The 21806-nt window shown below is 33.4% G+C and overlaps 1 protein-coding gene, 1 long non-coding RNA gene and 2 pseudogenes across 2 annotated transcripts; 2 read left to right on the top strand and 2 right to left on the bottom strand.

Annotated features, from left to right (window-relative positions):
- Positions 1–1333: 1333 nt before the first annotated feature.
- LOC132610714 (uncharacterized) lies at positions 1334–1965 on the bottom strand (annotated as a pseudogene).
- Positions 1966–2009: 44 nt separating this feature from the next.
- Positions 2010–2728, bottom strand: LOC132610715 (F-box protein At5g03100-like; annotated as a pseudogene).
- A 5037-nt stretch (positions 2729–7765) lies between these two features.
- On the top strand, positions 7766–8576 carry LOC132611471 (MFP1 attachment factor 1-like). Its single transcript, XM_060325895.1, has one exon. It carries the CDS (start codon positions 7903–7905, stop codon positions 8440–8442), a length of 540 nt encoding a protein of 179 aa, XP_060181878.1. The 5' UTR covers positions 7766–7902; the 3' UTR covers positions 8443–8576.
- Positions 8577–12626: 4050 nt separating this feature from the next.
- Positions 12627–16800, top strand: LOC132611472 (uncharacterized). Its single transcript, XR_009571689.1, has 2 exons — positions 12627–14360; positions 14970–16800. It is a non-coding gene; the product is annotated as an uncharacterized LOC132611472 (long non-coding RNA).
- Positions 16801–21806: the final 5006 nt, after the last annotated feature.

Consider the following 21806-nt stretch of genomic DNA (forward strand, 5'->3'; position numbering starts at 1 on the left):
TACTGGAAACAGACGATGCTGGGATTTCATAACACAGACAATGCAAATATGGTTCGAGCCAAACGGGCTAGTTTACTTGAGCACGTCGAACCGACTATAAGAGAGTGAGCTGGGGCTTTTCATTGCTGATTATACTTTTGCATTATTCTTGCAGATTGTTGGTTTAATACATTTTTTATTTTTAGCAAGTTCTTGAACACTACCCTGTGGTGTTGACTGATTAGTAATTCACAAGGAACCAGCGATTCCTATTGCCTTCCCTTAATTCATTTTCTTAGATATGTCAAATAAAAGCAATCCAGGTATCAGCTAACGTTAACAAAATCAAATTGTACGACTGCAAAAGAACCTTTGATCTTCGTGATGGAGGACTAAAAGAAATAAGGCTCTATGCATTTATTTGATGAAAAACCGTTTGATGCCTGATTCAGAGTACAGGGCTAAGCTTGTAATGAGCATCTCAAAAGAAGTAAAAAAGAGTTCATTGGTTGATATTGGTTTGGTAAAAGAAAATTATACTGCTATAACACCATCTATGTTACCTTCGTCAAGATGCTACAGAAAAAACGAACACTTGTTTTTTAGTGTACTTGTACTAAATGGCGGTGATTGAAGTACTAAGTCCTTAAAAGCGGTGGAACGTGGTTCAGGAGCTCTATTTAGCGCATCATGAGAAAAGAAAAAATAAAGTACAGTCCTATTAAATAATAAAAGAATGCACATGTCACAGAATCAGAAGTCTAAGACAAGAATGAAACTAGAACAGTAAGTTGAAATAAGCCCATAAGAAGTTAATAGGTTGTCAACTGCATATTCATGACACTTTTACAATTTTAAGACTGGATGCTATGGGGTGTGTTGTATTCGGTGATTTTTAAGTACAATTTTGCAAAACTATTGACTCAGGTCATGTGCGTATCATACAACCTCAAAATAGTCGAGGCTTTGGCTGCTAGCAAATTAATAAACTGGCCACTATAGGGTGGAAATGGTCTCAGATATGAGAAAAGTTGAGGCATTTGAGGAAATGTACCAGCTTTATTGCCATAAACAGTCAACTGCTTCAAGGATTGAAATATCTGACCACAAAGCTTCAAAAGGAAAGAATTTCACTATAATGGAAGGGTGCTTCTGATAACATAATAGAATTGTGAGAAATTCCGAATAAAGAATCTTATGAGTCAACTTCAGCACGATTATGTGCGGCTAATTTGGAAAGTGCAAAGAATTTGCATCTAGGTGTAAGTAAAAAAAAAAAAAAAAAAGGAACCTGCCATGAAGATTAGTAAATGAATAAGTGCATCCAATTTGAAATAGTGATAAACTAATTGTATCACCAATCTAATAAAAAATAAACATCCTCCCACTCTGTAGGTGACCTTATTGCCAGCTCCCCACTTCTGAGTTCCCGCAGCTGATTTTCCCTGTCAAAAGCTTTTATCTCTTTTAATTGACTATGCCAAGGTTCGCTTTCATGAAAAGGAGAGTGACTTAGATTCTTCATATACATCAAACGATCGTTAATATTTCACTTGATGAATGCAGGTTGAGTCTCTTAGGATGACAACTCCATAGCAAAGCATCCACAAATGTTGGGCACTCCTTCTGCCATATAGTATTGACATTTAAAATGTACACTTGGGGGGTAGCAACTCCGTGGTGCGGTTGCAAATATTTCATGTTGATCTTTTTGCATTTGGGAAAATGAAGGGAAACTTGAGACACAGAGGTCAAATTTGATAGAAACTTTCTCAAATAGTAGCAGTCAAGAGCGATTTTTGAGTGCTTCAATTGGCTTGACTCTCTCGAAATTTTAAGCTCAGGAATTTGATCTCCTGTATACCCAAGTTATACCAAATTTGAAGAATCAATCTCTCCTATGCCCTTACAATCCCGAATCTTCAAAACCTTCAGGTATTGAGATCTAGAAATAAGGTGCTGGAGAAATCCATCAAATATCATCATATCTGATATATCTAAAGATTTCAGATTTTGACGTTCAACAACATCTAATTCTTCCAATGAATAACCAGTATAAGACAAATACTCAAGAGTTGGCGCACCGATTTTAACAAGCTGGTTTTTATATCCGTGTGTCGTAATTTATATCCGTGTGTCGTAATCGAAACTGACCTGATCTTTTGAAGATTCAGCAACTCAATCTTTTCCAACCCATAACAATACTCAAGGATGAAACTGACAATCAAGGGACAACTATTAAGTAGAGTCTGAAGCATGCTTTCATCTAATCTTACAGAAGATAGAGAAAACTTTCTCAAGGAATGACAGTTTGTCACACCACTAGATAACGAAACATGCTTCAAATTACAATCATTTAGAACCACTTCCCTTAAAGATTTTGCTGCCAAGATTTTGAAAATAGGAAAGATGTCTGATGTTAAGCTGTAAGGACAAGATCTTTAACACCATTGTGAAATGCAATGTCAAGCCGCTTATCAATCAGAGGGAAAATTTCACGTGGAGCATACATTGGACTTAAGAATTTCAACTACTCAATGGGATTTCTTCAGTCCCTATATCTCTCCATGGTTTTATCCACTATTTCCAAATGGATTTCGCGATAACAAATGAATTCCAAGTTGGGATGAGTGAACCAGACCTGCAACCATGTTTTAGAGAGAATGCTCATCCTGGCTGCTTCTTTAAAACTAAGGTAAGAGAGAATTTTTCGAACAAGGCATTCAGGCAATATGTCTGCTGTCCCCATGATTGGTCGTGGCTCGGAAGTCTGGACAAACCCTAATGTGATTGGTGATTTATAGATTATTTTCTCATGGAATGCTTGTAAGTTGTAACGCGTGTTATATGGGGGCCCACAAGAAAAAGAAGGTTAATATTATATTTACATATTTCTATTCTTCTTTCTATATAAACTAGACAGCGTATGCCTAACACTTTGGATTATAGTGTATCTATGTATATGTAATTGTGTTTGACTGTGATAATATATATATATATATATACTATGTTCAAAATACGATTAATATAATATTGTAATTTGTGTTCCGTATCCAAAACTTTATTATATTAGTGTTTGCTATGAATACTGACTCTCCTTATTTGGTTATCCAATTCAAAGATTTGAAATACACTCTCCTATCGAGTTTCACGCCATCATCTCTTTCTAATCAACAATACTGAAAAACGCTTTCATGTGTCAGCATCTGCTGTAGTCTTAAATTTTTTAGTACAGACCAACTTCAACAGTTTAAGAAAAATATATGTATATGTTTCTTGACCGTTTATATTTCGTCTTCTCGATGTTATTCCTTATTATTTGTGTGAGACGTATGTGTCTAAACTTATACCCAAAGGTATAAGTTTTAAATCTTTTGGTTTTATGACTTCTTTAGCGATTTTTGTGTTCAATTTAAATCGTTATTTCTTTTTTCCTGAATTTCTCTTCTTTAAATTTCTCTAAGCGTACCTTTACCATTTTCTGAACTTATTATCATTATTTAAATGTCCTATTTTTTTTTCTTCTTCACGTGGGTCTCACCTTATTTTTTTTATTTTTTTTTGCAATTATATCCTAATTCGTCACGTGGATCGCACCTTAATGTTTTTATCTGTACTATTATGGAAGAGTGGACCCCACCTTAAATTTATTTTTTTAAATTTATGCTATTATAAAAAAGTGGGCCCCAACTTAATTTTTTTAAATTTTTTTTACTATTATAAAAGAGTGGGCCCCACCTTATTATTTTTTTTTTAATTTACTATTATAGAAGACCGTTTATATTTCGCCTTCTTGATGTTATTCCTCATTATTGGTGTTAGACGTATGGTATAAGTTTTAAATCTTTTAGTTTTATGACTTCTTTAGCAGTTTTTGTGTTCAATTTAAATCGTTATTTATTTTTTCCCGAACTTCTCTTCTTTACATTTTCTCTAAGCGTACCTTTACCATTTTTTGAACTTATTATCATTATTTAAATATCATATTTTTTTTCTGTTGCAATTGTCTCCTACTTCTTCACGTGTACCTCACCTTTTTTTTTTTTTTTTTGCAATTGTCTCCTAATTCTCCACGCGGACCCCACCTTAATTTTTTTAATCTCTACTATTATGGAAGAGTGGGTCCCACCTTAATTTTTTTTGTCATCCCTACTATTATAGAAGATTGGGCCCTACCTTAAAATTTTTTTGTACAATTTTTCTACCATTAGAGAAAATTGGGCCCCACCCTTTTTTTTTAAATTTTTTTCTACTATTAAAGAAGATTGAGGTCCACTTTTTTTTTCTTTTTTTTTTTTTAAATAGAGCCTGGCGACGAAGTATGGAAACCCATGCTTCTATATATCTTTCTATATAAAAAATGTGGTAAAGGGACGAACACAGCTTCCCGTGATTGTATCATGGGCTTTAAAAATTATACACGTAATGAATGCTTATACTATAAATTATATAAATTGTACAGTTTAATCAACTATTTTTATATCCCACGTAGACATATGTCATAGTACTTAATATTTATCCCTTCTCATAGACGTATATACTTCAAATTTAATTCCCCGACAATATAAAAAATGTGGTAAAGGGACAAACACAGCTTCCCATGGTTGTACCATGGGCTTTAAAAATTATACACGCAAGGAATGCTTGTACCATAAGTTATATAAATTGTACAGTTTAATCAACTATTTTTATATCTCACGTAGACATATGTCATGGTACTTAATATTTATTCCCTACTCATATATAGACGTATATACTTCAAATTTAATTCTCCGACACATTTATTTCCTCCGTGCACTTTTACTTGTTCACTTTTGACTTTTCGTGTTCTAGCTGAATATTTATTCTCTTCTCATGTATAGACATATGCAGTTCAATTTTACTTTTGACTTTTCACATTCTTTAAGAATTAATAAATCCCATGTGGATATATGTCATATTACTGAATATTTATTCTCTTCTCATGTGTATATGTGTGCACTTCAAATTTAATTCTCCGACACATATTTATTTTCTCCGTGCACTTTTACTTGTTCACTTTTAACTTTTCACGTTATTTAAGAATTAATAAATGAAGTACTCCTTCGGTCCCATATTTCTTGGCCACATTACTTGACTTTTCAGGTTCTTTAAGAATTAATACATGAAATACTCTCATCGTCCCATATTACTTGACCACATTACTATACTTGACTTTTCATGTTCTTTAAAAATTAATAAAAATGAAGTACTCCCTTCGTCCATATTACTTGGCCATATTACTAAAAATATATGTCTATTTTTCTATTCTATATTTTTCTTCTTTTATATTTCTAATATATCTAAGTGTGAAGAGAGGACTAATACATCAATAGAAATTTGTACCAGAAGCTATATAAATTGTGCATTTTAACTAACTACTTTTTTATCTTACGTGGTCATATGTCATAATACTGAAAATTTATTTCTTCTCATGTATACATGTATGCACTTTAAATTTAATTCTCCGACGCATTTATTTCCTCCATGTACTTATACTCGTTGACTTTTGACTTTTCAAGTTCTTTATTAAGATAAGTTAAGAATTAATAAATAAAGTATTCCCTCCATTCCATATTACTTGGCCACATTACTAAACTTTTTTTTTTTACTGAATATTTATTCTCTGCTCATGTATACAAGTATGCATTTCAATTTTAATTATCCGACATATATTTATTTCGTCCATGCACTTTTACTTGTTCATAAATGAAGTACTCAATATTACTAAAAATATATGTCCAAATTACTATTCATTTACAGAACCAAAATAAAATTAATTAAATATTTTACATCTTATCCTCTCCGTCCCATATTACTTGGCCACATTACTAAAAATGTACTCCCTCCATTTCAATTTATGTGAACCTATTTGACTGGGCACGACATTTAAGAAAGAGTGTAGACTTTTTACACTTGTGATTCAAAATAAGTCTTGAATATTTGTGTGGCTGTAAATCACATCATAAAGTGAATTTGTTTCCAAATTAGAAAAGAGGTCATTCATTTTGGCACAGATTAAAAAGGAAATAGGTTCACATAAATTGAAACAGAGGGAGTATGTCCAAATTACTTGTTCATTTACAAAACCAAGATAAAATTAATTAAATCTTTTCCATCTTACCTTTAGTAATAAATGTTCTTGAAAATTGTCAATTTTGATTAGAATGTATTTATTGGATAGAGATAGGAGTAAGATAGTAAAATACATATTTTACTTCTGATTTCTTAACGGGCGTGCAAAAGGGAAAGTGACAAGTAATACAGGACAGAGAAAACATATATTTTACCATAATATTCATATTTATTGGTGTAAGTCTCAATAACCTTCGAAATAATTTGAAAATGAGTATTTTAAGGGTAAAATTAATAATAAGAACACACAAATATTCACTCATTAATTCCATGGAAATTAATGACCAGCCCCTTCTGCATGATTCTCCTCACTCTTCTTGCGTTTCCTAGCTTGATGGTCGCCATAATAAATAAAGGAATACAAGAAAAAGGATGACATGTATACAAATGTACATGCCTATAATAGATGCGTAGTCGTTATCTTTATACACAATCAACATAATTGAAGTTTCATACTAATTAATAATTACCATATTAGTTTCTTTCTCTTGATATGTTAACGTGGACAAGTAAAAATAAACAGCAGGAGTGACTTTTATCTCCGTTTTTCTTCCTTTTCAATACTTAAACGTGAAGAGATGACGAACAATAGCAATGCAAATTTGTACCAAAAGTTATTTTAATTCCCTACACATAACTTGTTCACTTTTGACTTTTCACGTTCCTTGAGAATTAATAAATAAAGTATACTATATTTTATCATAATATCCATATTTATTGGTGTATAGTCTCAATAGCCTCAGAAAATGATTTGAAAATGAATAATTAATGTGAAGGATAAAATAAAAAGAAGATTTTTTTTCTTGATATGTTAATGTTGACAAGTAAAAATGAATGGAAGGAGTGACTTTTATTCCCGTTTTCCTTCATTGTCAATACTTTACTTGTTTACTCTCCTTTGCAGTCTCTGGTTATTGTTTTCTTCATATTTTCATTTCAGAATTAAAATTTGGTGATTAATGATATAACATATATCTTTCTGATTTTGATTTCTTTGTAACAATTTGTTTTATCTATAATTTTTTACATAAAAATTTATAATATATTCTTAATTAATTTAATAAAAATATTTTATTAGTTTTACTTTTAAAAAACCCAATATATATAACAATGATTCTTATGTTTGGAGCTGAATAGTTACTTAATTGAAATAGATATCAACCTGTTGGTATACATATAAAATATTAAAAAATTTAAAAGAAAAAATTTAGAATTAAAATATTAATTTTCCCTCATATTCTTACTAATTTTCTTTTACATCGATGAATAACTTCTATTGTCATGATAATGAGAAAAAAGTCCGACTCCTTTGAGATAGCTTAATTCCATTAACTCAATTTTTTAATTATAACTAAAGTGATAGTACATAAATTATATTTTGTATAAGTTATTTTCAAAATACAAACCTTAAAGATTGACTAATTAAAATGATGAGATATGTGCATGTATTGCTAGGACTATTATTTAGTTATGCGGCATGATTTTTCCACGTTCCCCCCTAATTTCGCATGTTGAAATGGGCCGAAGAATTGTCACTCTGAAATGGTGAAGCGTCACTTTAGGTCCAGCAGATTTTGGGCCACACCAACACCCACCTCCTGGATCCATCTCTAGAACCTTCTTATATCTTCCCCAAAACTCAGCACTCAGCTCTCTTCTGTCTTCATAATACATACTCGCAGTAAAATAATCACATTAATTTTGTGTCTCCATTCTCAATTAAACAGACCCTTTAATTTTGTCGTTCATTATCATTTTCCTGTTTTCAAAATGTCCGACAACATGGATGAACAAGCAAGTCACATGAACCAGCAAACCCAAGAAGAAGCAGAATCCAAACCAGCAACCGTGTCCGAAAAGGAAACACCTCAGGCAGAAGAATCAACGGAGAAAAAGGCAATGAACATTTCGTTCAGTATTTGGCCACCAACACAACGCACTCGTGACGCGGTTACGAATAGGCTAATCGAAACCCTATCAACGCCTTCTATACTCTCCAAGCGGTACGGCACATTTCCCCATGAGGAGGCATCGGAGACTGCTAAGGCTATAGAAGAAGAGGCCTTCAATGCTGCAGGATCATCTTCCTCTGGGGATGATGATGACGGCGTTAAGATCCTTCAGGATTACTCTAAGCAGATTAGTAAACGCATGCTTGATGTCGTTAAGTCCAGATCTACTACTGCTGCTGCTGCTCAGGCTGACACCAAACCATCAGAAAATGATCCCTCTGCTGCTGCTGCTGCTGAGGCTGAGACCAAACCATCAGAAAATGAGCCCTCTGCTGCTTCCCCTGAAAATGAATCTTGAAATTTCCATTTAGTGTTATTTATTCCCATCTAGGTCTTGTTAAATTTTGACTTTTCTTTATGCTGTGTATGGACTATTTACATCTTTTTGATATACTATAATAAATGTTAGTAGATCCTAGACATTGTGATTTACTTTGGTTTTCTTCACAAACTACTACTACTACTACAACAATAAACCTAGTGCGATCCCCAATTTGCTATATGTCTTTTCTGAGATTATGGGTTCTGTGGATTATAAAATTCATGCTAGATTCTTCGAATGCTTGAATGATTATGTAGTGTATCCCGAATCTCAGTATATTGATTCTGGAAATTAGTTAATACCAGGTCAAATGTGCTAGTTTAACTATATAATAAGTGTAGATTATAAAATTTCTTGCTTCACATGTCTGGATTTCTTAACAATAAAAGGGTATCGATACTATTGCATAAGCAGAAAGTGGGTTAATCATCACATCGTCTACTTACAAAACACCTTATCTGTGGAAACTAAAAAGTAGATAGATGATAGGAATCTATGACTATGTTAATCAGATAATTACAGTTATTTGATGCTCTGAAAATTCTTTTGACACATTATTAAATTATGGATGGTTTTCCCTGCTGTGTGTTTCTCCAAATAGTAATCTTCATTTGTTGTGTTGCTGAACATTTTGCATCCCCAAAGAAGCATTGGTGTCTTGTAACAATTAAAAAAAGTATTGGTGTCTTGTCCCTGCTGCTCTTCCTTTTTGGCTTTAATTTAATTTTAATATGATAATGCTAAATGGTTGTGCTTTATATTTCATGTTATAATGTATTGATGGGTGTACTTAAGATTACAAATATCAACTATTAAATTAGGAATCTTTCTGAAATGCTTGAAAAACAGATGCCTGGCAATAAAATAAAGATGGACGAAGCCCAAATAGAGCAAAGGGGTAACATTCATATATTGGTTTTGAGATGGTACTGAACCCCACACCTCGAACTATATTAGAAGCTAACTTTGTAAATAATTTTAGTGTATGTCAATTCTTTTGCTTAACTTGTGTCAAAATCAGTTTGATGAAACACCAACCATTAGCTTTTCCCAGCCTCCTAAAATGAGGAAATTAATTTAATTTACGGGTAACCAAATTCACCTGTCATCGTTAATTGTATATATTTCTCTAAATATTGTTAGCAGAAGTTATATTGACTGTATGGTAACTTTATGTGGTTCACTTATAGTTGGTGGAGGGCGTTGCAGGCTTATGCATAATGTCCTGCAATTGACAAAGTTGTGTCTCTGTTAATAATTGGACCAACCAGCAAAGGCAACACTGGCATCTTTACTTTGTAGTGCAGGCAAGTTAAGCATTTAGCATTCATAATAATTATATTGCATGATATTTTTCTTACCTGATATGCTTTATTTGTTTTTTAATCTAGAATTGTTAGATATTGATGTGGAGGCTTTTATAGCACCAGCAATTCTTGATTTGCACAACAATGATCGTGCTCATGTCCATTAGATAAATGCATGCAGTTTATATGTGTGAGTTGATTTTAATACCGTGCATCCTAGAGGGAATATGGTCTGGAATGTAAAACCTCATAGGAGAATTTTTTTTACCAATAGCATCAACTTTTCTTCATCAAAGACAATTGCAGGTTCTAATATGGATATCTTAAAAGTGTTATATGCTCTCTCTGAATTAAGGTTGTTTTGGTATACATTGCATTTCTATGACTTTGTTCTTCAGGTTGAAAAGAATCAAAGTCCTGGCTTTTCTTTTTGGTTCCGGCCATTTATCAAATTAGAATGACATTCGATAAGTATTTCGTTACTTTATATTTCGTTGGTTTTTATACTACATTCTACTTTCTGCTTTGATGAAAAGAGTATATCTTTTTGCCAAGTGATAGGGAATCACCTTTTATGACAAAAGTTTCCTATAAATGTAAAATCCAGTCTCTTGAAGTTCCAATCTTTCAAAATTGTCATGTTCTTAGTTACCTTGATAGAGGTTGTTCAACGCTCTAACTGAAACCCATATGGTCACTATGTATCTGCATAAGCTCGAAAGAAGTTGAAAGATGTAGAGAAAAAAGATTTATCGTTAAGACCTATGAGTTAGTTATATAGGTCGAGTCAAGGGTACAGGCATAAGTTATAGTTTTATGCATGGTGAAAATGTCGGTACTTGGTTCCCTACCCACCAGCCGCATTAGCAGGAGGGAGGGGGTTAGTTTCAGCAGGTATAGACATACAAGAAACAAAAATGGAACACTCTGGAAATTTATATGGCAAAACATTTTGTCTTGGCTACAGCCTACATACAATTGCAAGAGAAGATTGAAGGTGACTCTTTTCTTTAATCAAGTTCATGGCGAACACATTGAGGTATCCCCTGATCCTAGGGTGATTTTTCAAGGTTGAAGGTTACTTTTTCGCAACTTGGAGATATCAGCCGACGTGCATGTTTGTCATCATAGAGTTTTTATGTCTAATTTGGTATTTGCCTTTATTCTTTTGGCATACCAGAACTTTTAACTATACATCTGATGAAATTTTATGTTGATTTATTAGTTGCAAACTTGCAATTTAAAGTGAAGTTGTATTACAATCCAAATCGTTGGGCCCGCATTGCCTGCAAATGCGGACCAAGACTCATAGTAAGTATATATATTATATACTTACTATATAGAAGAGCCAAGTTTAGAAGGACCAAGGGCATAACTGTCATTTCGCTCACTTAAAAAAATCACTAACACAGCGACAACATATGTCTAGAACCATCGATTCGCTAATCTCTCTTTCATATTCTCAGTGTCAACATATGAAATGTCTAGAACTCACCAGACAAGTGGCTTGTTTTCAGTTTTCCATCGGCTTCCTCTGGTGAGTTCTTCTTCTTCCTCTTTCTTATTTTTTCACTTAGTTTCTTATTTTAGTTTTCTTTCTCTCTTTATAAATCTTTTACCTTTTGGGTCACTGAAATTGGACACCGTGTCTATTTTTTTTTTTTTTGCCATGTTATAAGAATTGTTAAGTACCACTGTATCCTTATACTTATTGCTCAATGGAGTCTATTTAGATTTTGAAAGCCTATGAACTGAAATTTGAAAAGATAAACTGAAATTTTGTATTTCTTGGTGACTTTTCAGTTTCTCACTACTAAGAAGCAGGGAAATGGACACCTTTGTGTTTTCCTTTGTTTTCTCAGCAATGGATATGTTTCAATACTTTTTTAAATAAAATTTTGGACATCTAGAACTTTTGAGTAGCTTTAGATTGTTTTTTCAACATACATGTGTAAATTGAGTTGATTTGCTCATGCATTTTTCCTCTTTCTCATAATTTATCATTGTACTAACTACTTGGTTTTGTATTTGGATTAAAAATACCCTATGGACTTAATGTATGACATTGCTTTCTTCCTTTCAAGGCAAATCAGGGTGGTTGATCTCCACAAGTTAGAATTTAGTCGTGACTTTTGAGGTAAAATCATGAGTGTTATGGTCGATGGGAATTTCGTCACCAATGGGGAGATAGCTTCTCTACTCTTCCTTCTTCTGGTACTGTTCATTTTCACTAGTGATTGAGTCGTTGCGAGGTATTGACGCTTTAAGTTGATTTTGTTTTGTTTATTGATTTTGCTAAAAGCAGCACGTTTAGATTGCTATACCATGGAGATTCAGCCAGATAAAAAATTTAATTAAAAGTGTACTACTCGCTATGAACTATCTGCATAGTATCGGTGCTGAATTGGGAATTATGAGTTGGAAAAAACGTTCTTCCTCGCTAGAGGTCTGTCACTTTCCTTTATTCCTTCTCTATTGTATCTAATAATGTTTCTTGTTTTGATCAACGGAAGGAGGTTGGGTCTGTTGTTCGAGCATTATTTTCATTGTGTTGTCGCTCTGCCAAGTGAACTACAACGTTTGCCCAACTTTCGTCAATCTTCTTGATCACTTGCTTCATGTAGAACTTTCTCCTACCAGTTTTTGGTCTCTCTCTCTTTTTATTTTCTCTGGAATCACCTGATCCTTCTTCGTCTCACTCAGATTAGTACTCGTGGTTTTGTAGTATCATTTCAACAAGTTCATATCATCAGCTACAATGTGGAAACTCGAAGCAGTCTTCAAAAAGGAGATTTTGAGATTTTAAATGACCGGCTTGCAAATATTAATCTTTGGTCCATTCAAGGTATTCCGTGATTCAAATGTCTCTATTCTGTTACTTTTCTTGGTCCTTTTGTTACTTATATATTGATTAGGGCTCTGAAAGTTTGACCTATGCAATCAATTTTGTCTTTGTCAATCTGTGGTTTTGATACTTGATAACCTTCTAGGTTCTTTTTGTTATAAATTAGGAGGAGTAGGGCTTCTATTTAATTTGCTCTTTGTTTTGTGGAAGTGACTAGCTGATCAATCACCTTGTCCGAAAGAGCACTCAGATATGGGGAAAAAGTTCATCCTCATCATCGCCTTCTTCTTATTAGCTATTTCTATTTTCATTGTTTCTTTTATTTGTTAGAAGTATTACTTTGTTTGCAGCTATTGTCACTAAAATGAATTTAGAATTCTCTGAAATCAACTTAACCAAGCTAAAGCATGAAGGTATCTACTTCATTGCCTTAGCAAGCATATGAGGCTCTCTGAGTGTAGATAGATCCCTTTGCAATTCTAACTAATATAATATTAGTAAAAGACTCAACTTTTAAGGTAAAAAACATGGTCAAAACAAATGTATTAGTATTTCCATAAATGTGGATGAGGAGTGTGTTTACAGAATGAGAGTGTTATATGTTATACCTTTTTACTTGGTTGCTCTATTAGATCTTCATTTGTTCAAGCCACTTACATTGAAAAGATGGAAGAACAGCTTGCACTTCATCCTCATTTCTATTATGATGTAAAATCTGAGTGAATAAACATAAATCCTTCCGAATATCATGAATATCCTTCGCCCTCCACCTTTCATTCGTTTCAATGGTTATATTTCAATTTCTGCCAAAATTGACCCTACTTCAAGTACTGTTATTTTGCCTTCAAAGAATTTTTGATTCAATATCTTAATAATGGAGGCTCATGTCACTTCGTTATTTTACTATTAGTCGCTCAGTCGAGTACATCGTTTTATAAATGATTTGCTTTTAGCAAGATATTCACATGAACTGTGGTTCATTTTTCTGGTGAAATAAATTAATATAGTGAACATGTTCATTTTCAGTTTTCGATTACAAGATGTTGAATAATTGGATCATTAGACAATACATACCAGTTTTGAAGGAATTGAAGTCATGGTGATTTATATAGAAATGTGAAAAGGACGACGACCAAGGGTAGAGCAGTCATTTAGCTCAGTTAGTGCAGGGGTAGAACAGTTATTACACATAACTAATTTTTGCAAATTCGTACTTCCTTTCCCTTCTAGATTGTTTCCTTTGGGTCTCTCTTTCCTCGAGATCACTTCCAGATTAACAATTGTTAAAGTACTCGACCATCTTCCTCAAACCTCTGCTTCTCCTTTGTGCTCAAACTAGGTAGGTTCCCATCTTTACTATCAATTTGTATGTTAAAGTAGGTTGTAACACAATTGATGCTGGGCTCTTCATGCTTCTATAAAGTAGTTGTAGTTTTTTTGTTTGTAGCAAGCATTATTGGATTGTACATATGTGAGTTTCTTGTTAAAAGATTTCTGACTATCATCAGCTGTTTGAAAATTGGAGCTGCACTAAGTTTTAAAACTTTCTTAATCTATAGGGTTATTTGTCACTTAGCTTATCACACTAGAATGTAAACAGTCAATGTTCTTATGCTGGTTATAAGCCCGACATCCAATTTTCTTACAAGAAGGTGGTCATTGAGCTAGCTTGGTCCGACAATACTCAAGCTGCGTTATTATTGAACCTATCATTAGTCATTACACTCTGGATGATATAAAAGGTATGAGGATTTTTATGAAAATCAAATGTGTTTTAATTGAGTTATTATTTCTCTTTTTTCGTCTAATTATCAAATTTATCCTACCTACCCATGTTGTTTTTATGCAGTTCTCCTCATTGTGTTGAATTTTTTTTTTTACAATGACAACAGGCATCTGTAAATTGTCTTCTCAAACATTTATTTTCGAAGGTTTTGCTTTTTGTTCATTGTATGATGTTCAAAGCCTTCAGTAGCATATGATGTTTCGCTATGTGAGTTCGGACATGCTATGGAAAATTTGAGGATTTAACATATGTAGATACTTATCATTTTTGTCTGCTGAACTGACATTTGAATGGCTCCTTGGCTATTCTTCACAAACTAATTATAGAAGGGGAAAATTGAAATAGAGTACTATGTGTGTAGTTTGTATTTGCTGCAGTACTATCTTGGCTCTGTTTCAAAATACAACTTTAACTTATCGATAAAAAAAAAGTACTATTGTGTAGTTCAAGTTCTATCATAAGACAGGATTGGAAGTTGCTTGCTTTTCTTTCACGTGAAGCTTATAATTAATTTTGCAGTATTATGTATTGATTCCTTTGGCATGTTCATGATTGGCTGTTGCAGTATCAGATATTTGAGTATATGCTGATACATCCGAGGTATGCGATGAAGCACTTAAGTATCTCAAGAAAGGCGAACATGGTAGAAGTTCATCCCAGTAGAGTGACACTCACTTGAGCCTGCAAGACTTTTTCAGCTTTAAAGGCATAACATCACTTGTAAGTGATACTACTTTAGCTTAACAAGGATTTCCCCAGTTAAATTTATCACTTTGATAATGCATGTCGTATAATTGTTTGTTTCAATTATTTTTCTTATCCATTTGATATATTCAAGAATATAGCTTTAACTTGAGGATTTTACCCCTGGGTTTAAGACTATCCTTTTCCTCATTTTTCTTTTGATCAAACAATTACCAAGAAATGAAAAAGAGAACTGATCTTTTCGTTGTCGTGGCTTTCACAATCGTCCTTTGCTTTTCATTTTCCTAGCTAATGGTTTTGTCTTTCTTTTGGGAATTTGGTTCCAAGTGTAGGCCTTGCAATCTTCTTCAGATCAGTTGCTTTCTTCTTGCTAGCAAAGTGTTTTTTTGTAATGTAAGTTATTTCAATTGAGCAAGAAAAATTGAAATCGAGTACTATGTGTGTAATCCAAGTTCTATCATTTGGTTTTTCTTGAAATGTAGGTTTCTGAATTGAAAGCAAAATTTGAGCAGAACTCTGATAAGGAATGAACACAATCTATTAAATGTTTCCTCTTTCCAGATTGTTTGGTTATGAAATCGCAGTAACTTTATTAATTCTTTTTCAGCTTTGTTGATGTTAAAGTGGCCCTTATATAGATATCTATTTCTTTTGGCAATAGAATTTAAGTTATATACACCGTTATTATAAAGAAATTTTTTCCATGGTCAGGTCAGCCAAATGATATACTACAGGCATGCCTCCATAAAATGTGGATTTGTAATCTTGAAGATAAGAAAGGTTACTTCTATAACAGGTGAACGAGACTTGATGGTGTAAAAATTCCTTAAAACTGGCAGGCGACAGCATATATAACTTAAAAACTCTTGGCAATGTGATGTGGATTTGGAGCATAAGTACTATCTTAGCCTATGTGTAGTTCAAGTTCAATCATTTACTTTGTCCACAAAAGAAAGTTCTATCATTTGGTTATTCTTGAAATGCAGGTTTCTGTATCGAAAAGAATCGGAAAATAAAGTAATGTTTTAAGTAGAAATCAGGTAAAGAATGAACTCAATTTATTGAATTTTACTCTTTTTAGATTGCTGGTTATGAAAGCTTAGGACTTCAAGGATATTTTCCATTTTTACTCTTTTCATCTAATAATCTATTTTTGTTCATGTAATCTCTCTCTCTCTCTCTCTCTCTCTCTCTCTCTGTGCAGGTCGTTGTTGATGCATTCAGTAGAAATTTGGCCAAAATTTGACCAAGCAATGGGGCATGAAAAGTTATCTAAGTTCAATGCTATTATGGCATGCCTTTTATATGAGATACTGCTGGTTTGCTTTAACCATAGACTCGAAAAGATGAACAATAAATACCAAAGACTACATTCCTGAGTACAAGGTTGGGGGGAATATGACATTGCCATGGCTGCTCTGTGCCTCCATGAGATGCTGGTTGGCATCAATATGCTCTCGATATATGTAATAAAGTTGTGGACTTGTGTCTTAATACTAACAGACCATTTATTTTCATATGTGATTCTAGCTGAAATTTTTTGGATTGTAGAAATTGTGTAGTGGATGCATTATAATCGCTCTGTTTCTTCATTTTGCGGCGTGGTCATTAGTTCAATCCGTAATAGATGGCTACACTTGCAGTAGAAAAGAATCCAAGCTCTAAGGAAGATGTGCCTTTTCTAGATTCAACTAATGCGATTTTTCTGTTATGTGTCTTGCTTTTTCTGGTCATGAGTATTCATCTGGATTCAACTAATGCAACTTTTCTATTATGCTTCTTGCTTTTCCTGGTCATGAGTACTCAAAATGTTGGGCACGGGCTATGATCTATGTAGTTTTAAAAGAAACTTGTGGATAGGTCATTATGGGTTTTTGACCTGCTTGTTAACGAAGGGATTTGGCCTAGTATAACTAAGACAAGCAATTGGCATACGGTAGTCAAGTTTTAAAACATTGGCATAGAATGACCCATTCACACGTTTTAGGCCATTTTTCGTTGGTACACCATAATCCATAAAGCATCCCACTAAAATAGCTTAGTCTACGGTTTCAATTTCATTCTTTCTCCTCCACACTTTCTACCTTTTTATTTTATCTCCTAAAATCTCTCTATTAAATTATATAACGGAAAAGGGCCTAAAATACTCTCGAACTATTGAAAATGGAGCAAAAATACCTTCCATCCACCTTTCAGCCCCCAAATACCCTTACCATCCACCTATTGGGTCTAAAATACCCCTATTGCTAACAGAATATTCTGATCAAACACGTGACATTTTTTTATTGGTTGGCTTATAAAATTAATTAAACTAATTGACCAGATAACGTAAGTGCCCCTCACCCCTACCCCCCCTACCCCCCCCGGTGATTTGTTTTTTTTTTTGAAAAAAAAGTTGACATTTTTTTTTGCACCCCACCCCGCACCCCTACCCCCCCCCCCCCCCGACGCAAAAAAAATTAATATTTTTGAAAAAAAAAAGTTTTGACGTTTTTTTTGGGTTTTTTTTAGCTGGGAGGGGAGGGGGGCGTAGGGGGAGGGTGCGGGGTGAAAAAAAAGTCAACTTGTGCCTTTTAGATTTTTGGGGGGTGCGGGGGAGGTGTAGGGTGCGGGGTGGGGTGCAAAAAAAATATTGTAGTCTACACTTGTGCCTTTTAGATTTTTGATTGAAAATATACCATGTTTTTGAGGGTGAGATTTTTTTTTTTGGTAACTCAATTACATTAGACATTTTAATTTATCAAGACATTTCACAGTACTTGTGCTTTTTACTAGGAAGTTGAGAAGCGTAACAATATTTTTTTTGCACCCCACCCCGCACCCTACACCTCCCCCCCCTCCCAGCTGAAAAAAAAAAGTTGACTTTTTTTTTCCACCCCGCACCCTCCCCCTCCCCCCACCCCCACCCCCAAACCCCGCACCCTACGCCCCCCTCCCCTCCCAGCTAAAAAAACCCAAAAAAAAACGTCAAAACTTTTTTTTTCAAAAATATTAATTTTTTTGTGCGTGGGGGGGGGGGGGGTAGGGGTGCGGGGGAGGGGTAGGGTGCGGGGTGGGGTGCAAAAAAAAATGTTTTTCACGGGGGGGGGGGGGGGGTCGGGTCGGGGGGTGGGGGGCACTATCTGGTCAATATTGCAAAAGTTAATTAGTTTAATTAATTTTATAATCCAACCAATAGAAAAATGACACGTGTTTAATGAAAAGATTATGTTAGTGATAAGGGTATTTTAGACCCAATAGGTGATGATAAGGGTATTTTAGACCCAATAGGTGGATGATAAGGGTATTTGGGGGTTGAAAGGTGGATAGAAGGTATTTTTGCTCCATTTTCAATAGTTCGAAGGTATTTTAGGCCCTTTTCCGATTATACAATTATTTGAACATCTCTCTCCCTTAATTATAGTTGTGTAAATATTTTGAAATCTCATTTGAATTTTTATTGCAGCTTTATTTTGGATACATCTATTGTATTCAATTGTTGGTTTGTTGATTGAAATGTATACACATGTTTTTTATTGTCAACTTGGTTTGTATACATCTATTGTTATTTGTATACAATATGTTGTATACACTTGTTGGTAGGGCTGTACAAAGAAAATCGACAAATCGCATCAAACTGAGAAAAAAATCGACCAGTGGTTTGGTATTGCGAAAGAAAAAAAACCCGATCATAATTGGTATGGTTTGGTTTTAACTAAAAAAAGCCAAATCGAATCAAGCCAACTCGAAATTGCATGTATACAATTTTTAAGAATATTTTATATACAAAAACATTTATTTATAATGTAAATTATAAGCATTTCTTAATTTTTTTTCCCATAGTTTTAAGTCTTTTAGCATCTTATTTCAAGCTTGAACTTAGAATTTTCAATGGACCATGAGTTTTAGGGCAAAATATATTTACGGAACATGATGATACTTTTCAGTTTACAAAATATATCAATAGATTTATTACAAAATCTATACGAATCAGGTAAATTAAAAAGAAGTAAATAAAACATATTAAATAAATTGTTTTCCTTATTTTATCCACTTTTCTCTCTCCATTCAAAATTAAGAGATATTGATTCATGATTTTCTGTAACTTTTGCTCTTTTTATTTCATTCACTTTTCTCTCCCCATTCAAAATTAAAAGATATTGTTCCTTAATTTTCTCCAACTTTTATTCAAAAAGTCCATTCTAATCGGTAATTTTTATGTACAAAGTTCATACACCAGAAAACATATATGTATACTTTTTGTATGCAACATGCATAACTGTATAAATTCGTTATAATTCTTATATATGAAACATGTATAAAAATCATATGTGTATTTTGATTATGATAAAGTACATTTAAATTGTATAAAATATAATCAAAGTATGTATGAATTTTGAGAAAATATGTATAATAAATTTGTAATTAATACAAAACAGATTCCAAACAAAGTTCATATGCCAGAAAATAAATATGTATAAATTTTTGTATGCAATATGTATAGCTGTATAAATTCTTTATAATTTTTATGTATGGAATATGTGTAAAAGTTGTATGTATATTTTGATTATGATAAAATACATATAAATTGTATAAAATCTCATCAAACTATGTATAGATTATGAGAAAGTATATATGTATAATAAGTTTTTTGATTGATACAAATCAGATTTCATACACTAATTCATGTCGAATTTATTCGCATTTCATACACATTGTACCGCATATATCTAAATGATATATAGCAAATTTCATACACATTTCATACATATATTAGTTTTCAACATTTTTGAAAATTACAGTTTATACAATATATAAAGATTTCAAACACACAATGATCACACATATCTCAAAACGATACAAATCAATTTTTATATACAATTAATACACAAGTCAGTAATAAAAAATACTTTGTAATATTGATTTGAAAATTTATTCTAGGAGAGGAAATGAATTTTAGGTCTGGAAATGGTGTCTATCATAGAGGGAGGGAGAGAGAGAGAGAGAGAGAGAGAGAGAGAAATCTTTTAAAAAAGTAGAAAAAGTTGGTTGGTAACTATCCTAAAATTAAGCCCACGTGTAAAATCAGATTTTTTTTCTTAAAAAAAAAGCTTAAAATTGTGAGGTCCCATTAAATCAAAATCTGGTATACTTTGTAATTTTGTTGGTATGTTTAGTAAATAAGAAAAAATATCCTTATGTTTTGTAAAATAGAGTCTTAAGTAGCATTATTTTGGGGCGGTCTTTAGATTTTGGCCCTCATATTTGTAATCTTTAAATTTTGCCCTTCGGCTAAAACTCATGGGTTTCAGGTTCGAACCCCACTCAGTCAAATTTTTTTTTAAAAAAATTGCAAGACAGAGTTTAAATTTCACTATGCCCCCACCGGCAGAATTTTAGTTATGTTTAACCAAAAGTCTGCCGATGGGGGCAGACTTTGCCTTGAGGCATATATTTTTTTTTTACTTTTCAAGATAAACTTTTAGTTATGCCTTAACTAAAAGTGTGCCTCATAAGACATAACTAAAAGTATGCCCATAAGGCGGAACTTTTCCTTAAGGAATAACTAAAGTTATGCTGGACCCGACATAACTATAAGTTCCGCCTTATAAGGCAAAATTTATGCTTTAAAGAAAAGTTTCGCCTTAGGGGCTTACTTTTAGTTATGCCTTAACTAAAGTCTGCCCCATAAGGCATAACTAAAAGTATGTCCCATAAGGCAAAATTTTTTCTTAAGGCATAACTAAAAGTTTGTCTTATAAGGCAAACTCTATGTCTTAAGGAAAAGTTATGCCTTATGGGTAGGGGTGGACGTTCGGTTCTTCGGTTCGATTTTTCAAACTTTGGTTCGATTTTTTCGGTTTCGATTTTTTGAAAGTGGATACCGAACACCACACCGAATTAATTCGGTTCGGTTCGGTTTTTTGAAGTTCGGTTCTGTTCGGTTTCGGTTTTTCTAATTCAGTTTTCTGCAAAACTGTCGGATCACAACGTGTTTACCCTTTACAAATCAAAAGTATATAGACTGATAAATCCTTATAAAACACAGAGACAGATAAGTTCAATTCAAAGTGACCATTAAGTTTCTGTCTCTTAATCATACTACTCTCAATCATACTAGACTTTCATGAAAATATAATACAGTTTGCTAGCAGCTGCTAAATATATTTGGATACCACCACAGAGAGCAGCTTTTTTCACTTGGTAGGTGCAGTGCGGGATGTGACCTTAACAGCAGATAATCTAAGGAAGATGAATCAAATTATCATGAGCTGGAATTGCTTGTAAAGACAATGGCAAGGACAGCACCTACTGGTGCACGGGAGTCTTACATTAAATTCTAATTAGAAATAAGGCCAGAAGCACCAGACTCCCTGAAGGTGGCTTATAATCAGAAATAAGGCCAGAAGCACCATACCAAAAATTAAATTCTAGACTACCAAAAAATAGGGGAATAGCAGCAGGCAGAGCAGGCTAGAAGCACCATACATAGCCTTAAAAAATATAGTGAGCAGGCAGAGCAGCAGTAAGGCAGCAACACAGAGCAACACAGTGAGTGATCTGAGGGGGTGTAAAAAATATTTAGTAAATTTTCGGTTTAGCCGAAAAACCGAAGAACCGGTGAACCGAATACCGAATCGAGCACCGAATTTGTTATTAAAAAAAACCGAAACCGAACCGAAATACCGAAAAAATCGAAACCGAAAAACCGAATTAA

The sequence above is a fragment of the Lycium barbarum genome, chromosome 9, assembly GCF_019175385.1.
Source record: "Lycium barbarum isolate Lr01 chromosome 9, ASM1917538v2, whole genome shotgun sequence".
Classification (NCBI taxonomy): Eukaryota; Viridiplantae; Streptophyta; class Magnoliopsida; order Solanales; family Solanaceae; genus Lycium; species Lycium barbarum.

What these genes read in the sequence shown, in the direction of transcription:
- LOC132611471 (XM_060325895.1), top strand. Translation starts at nt 7,903, where the DNA reads ATGTCCGACAACATGGATGAACAAGCAAGTCACATGAACCAGCAAACC.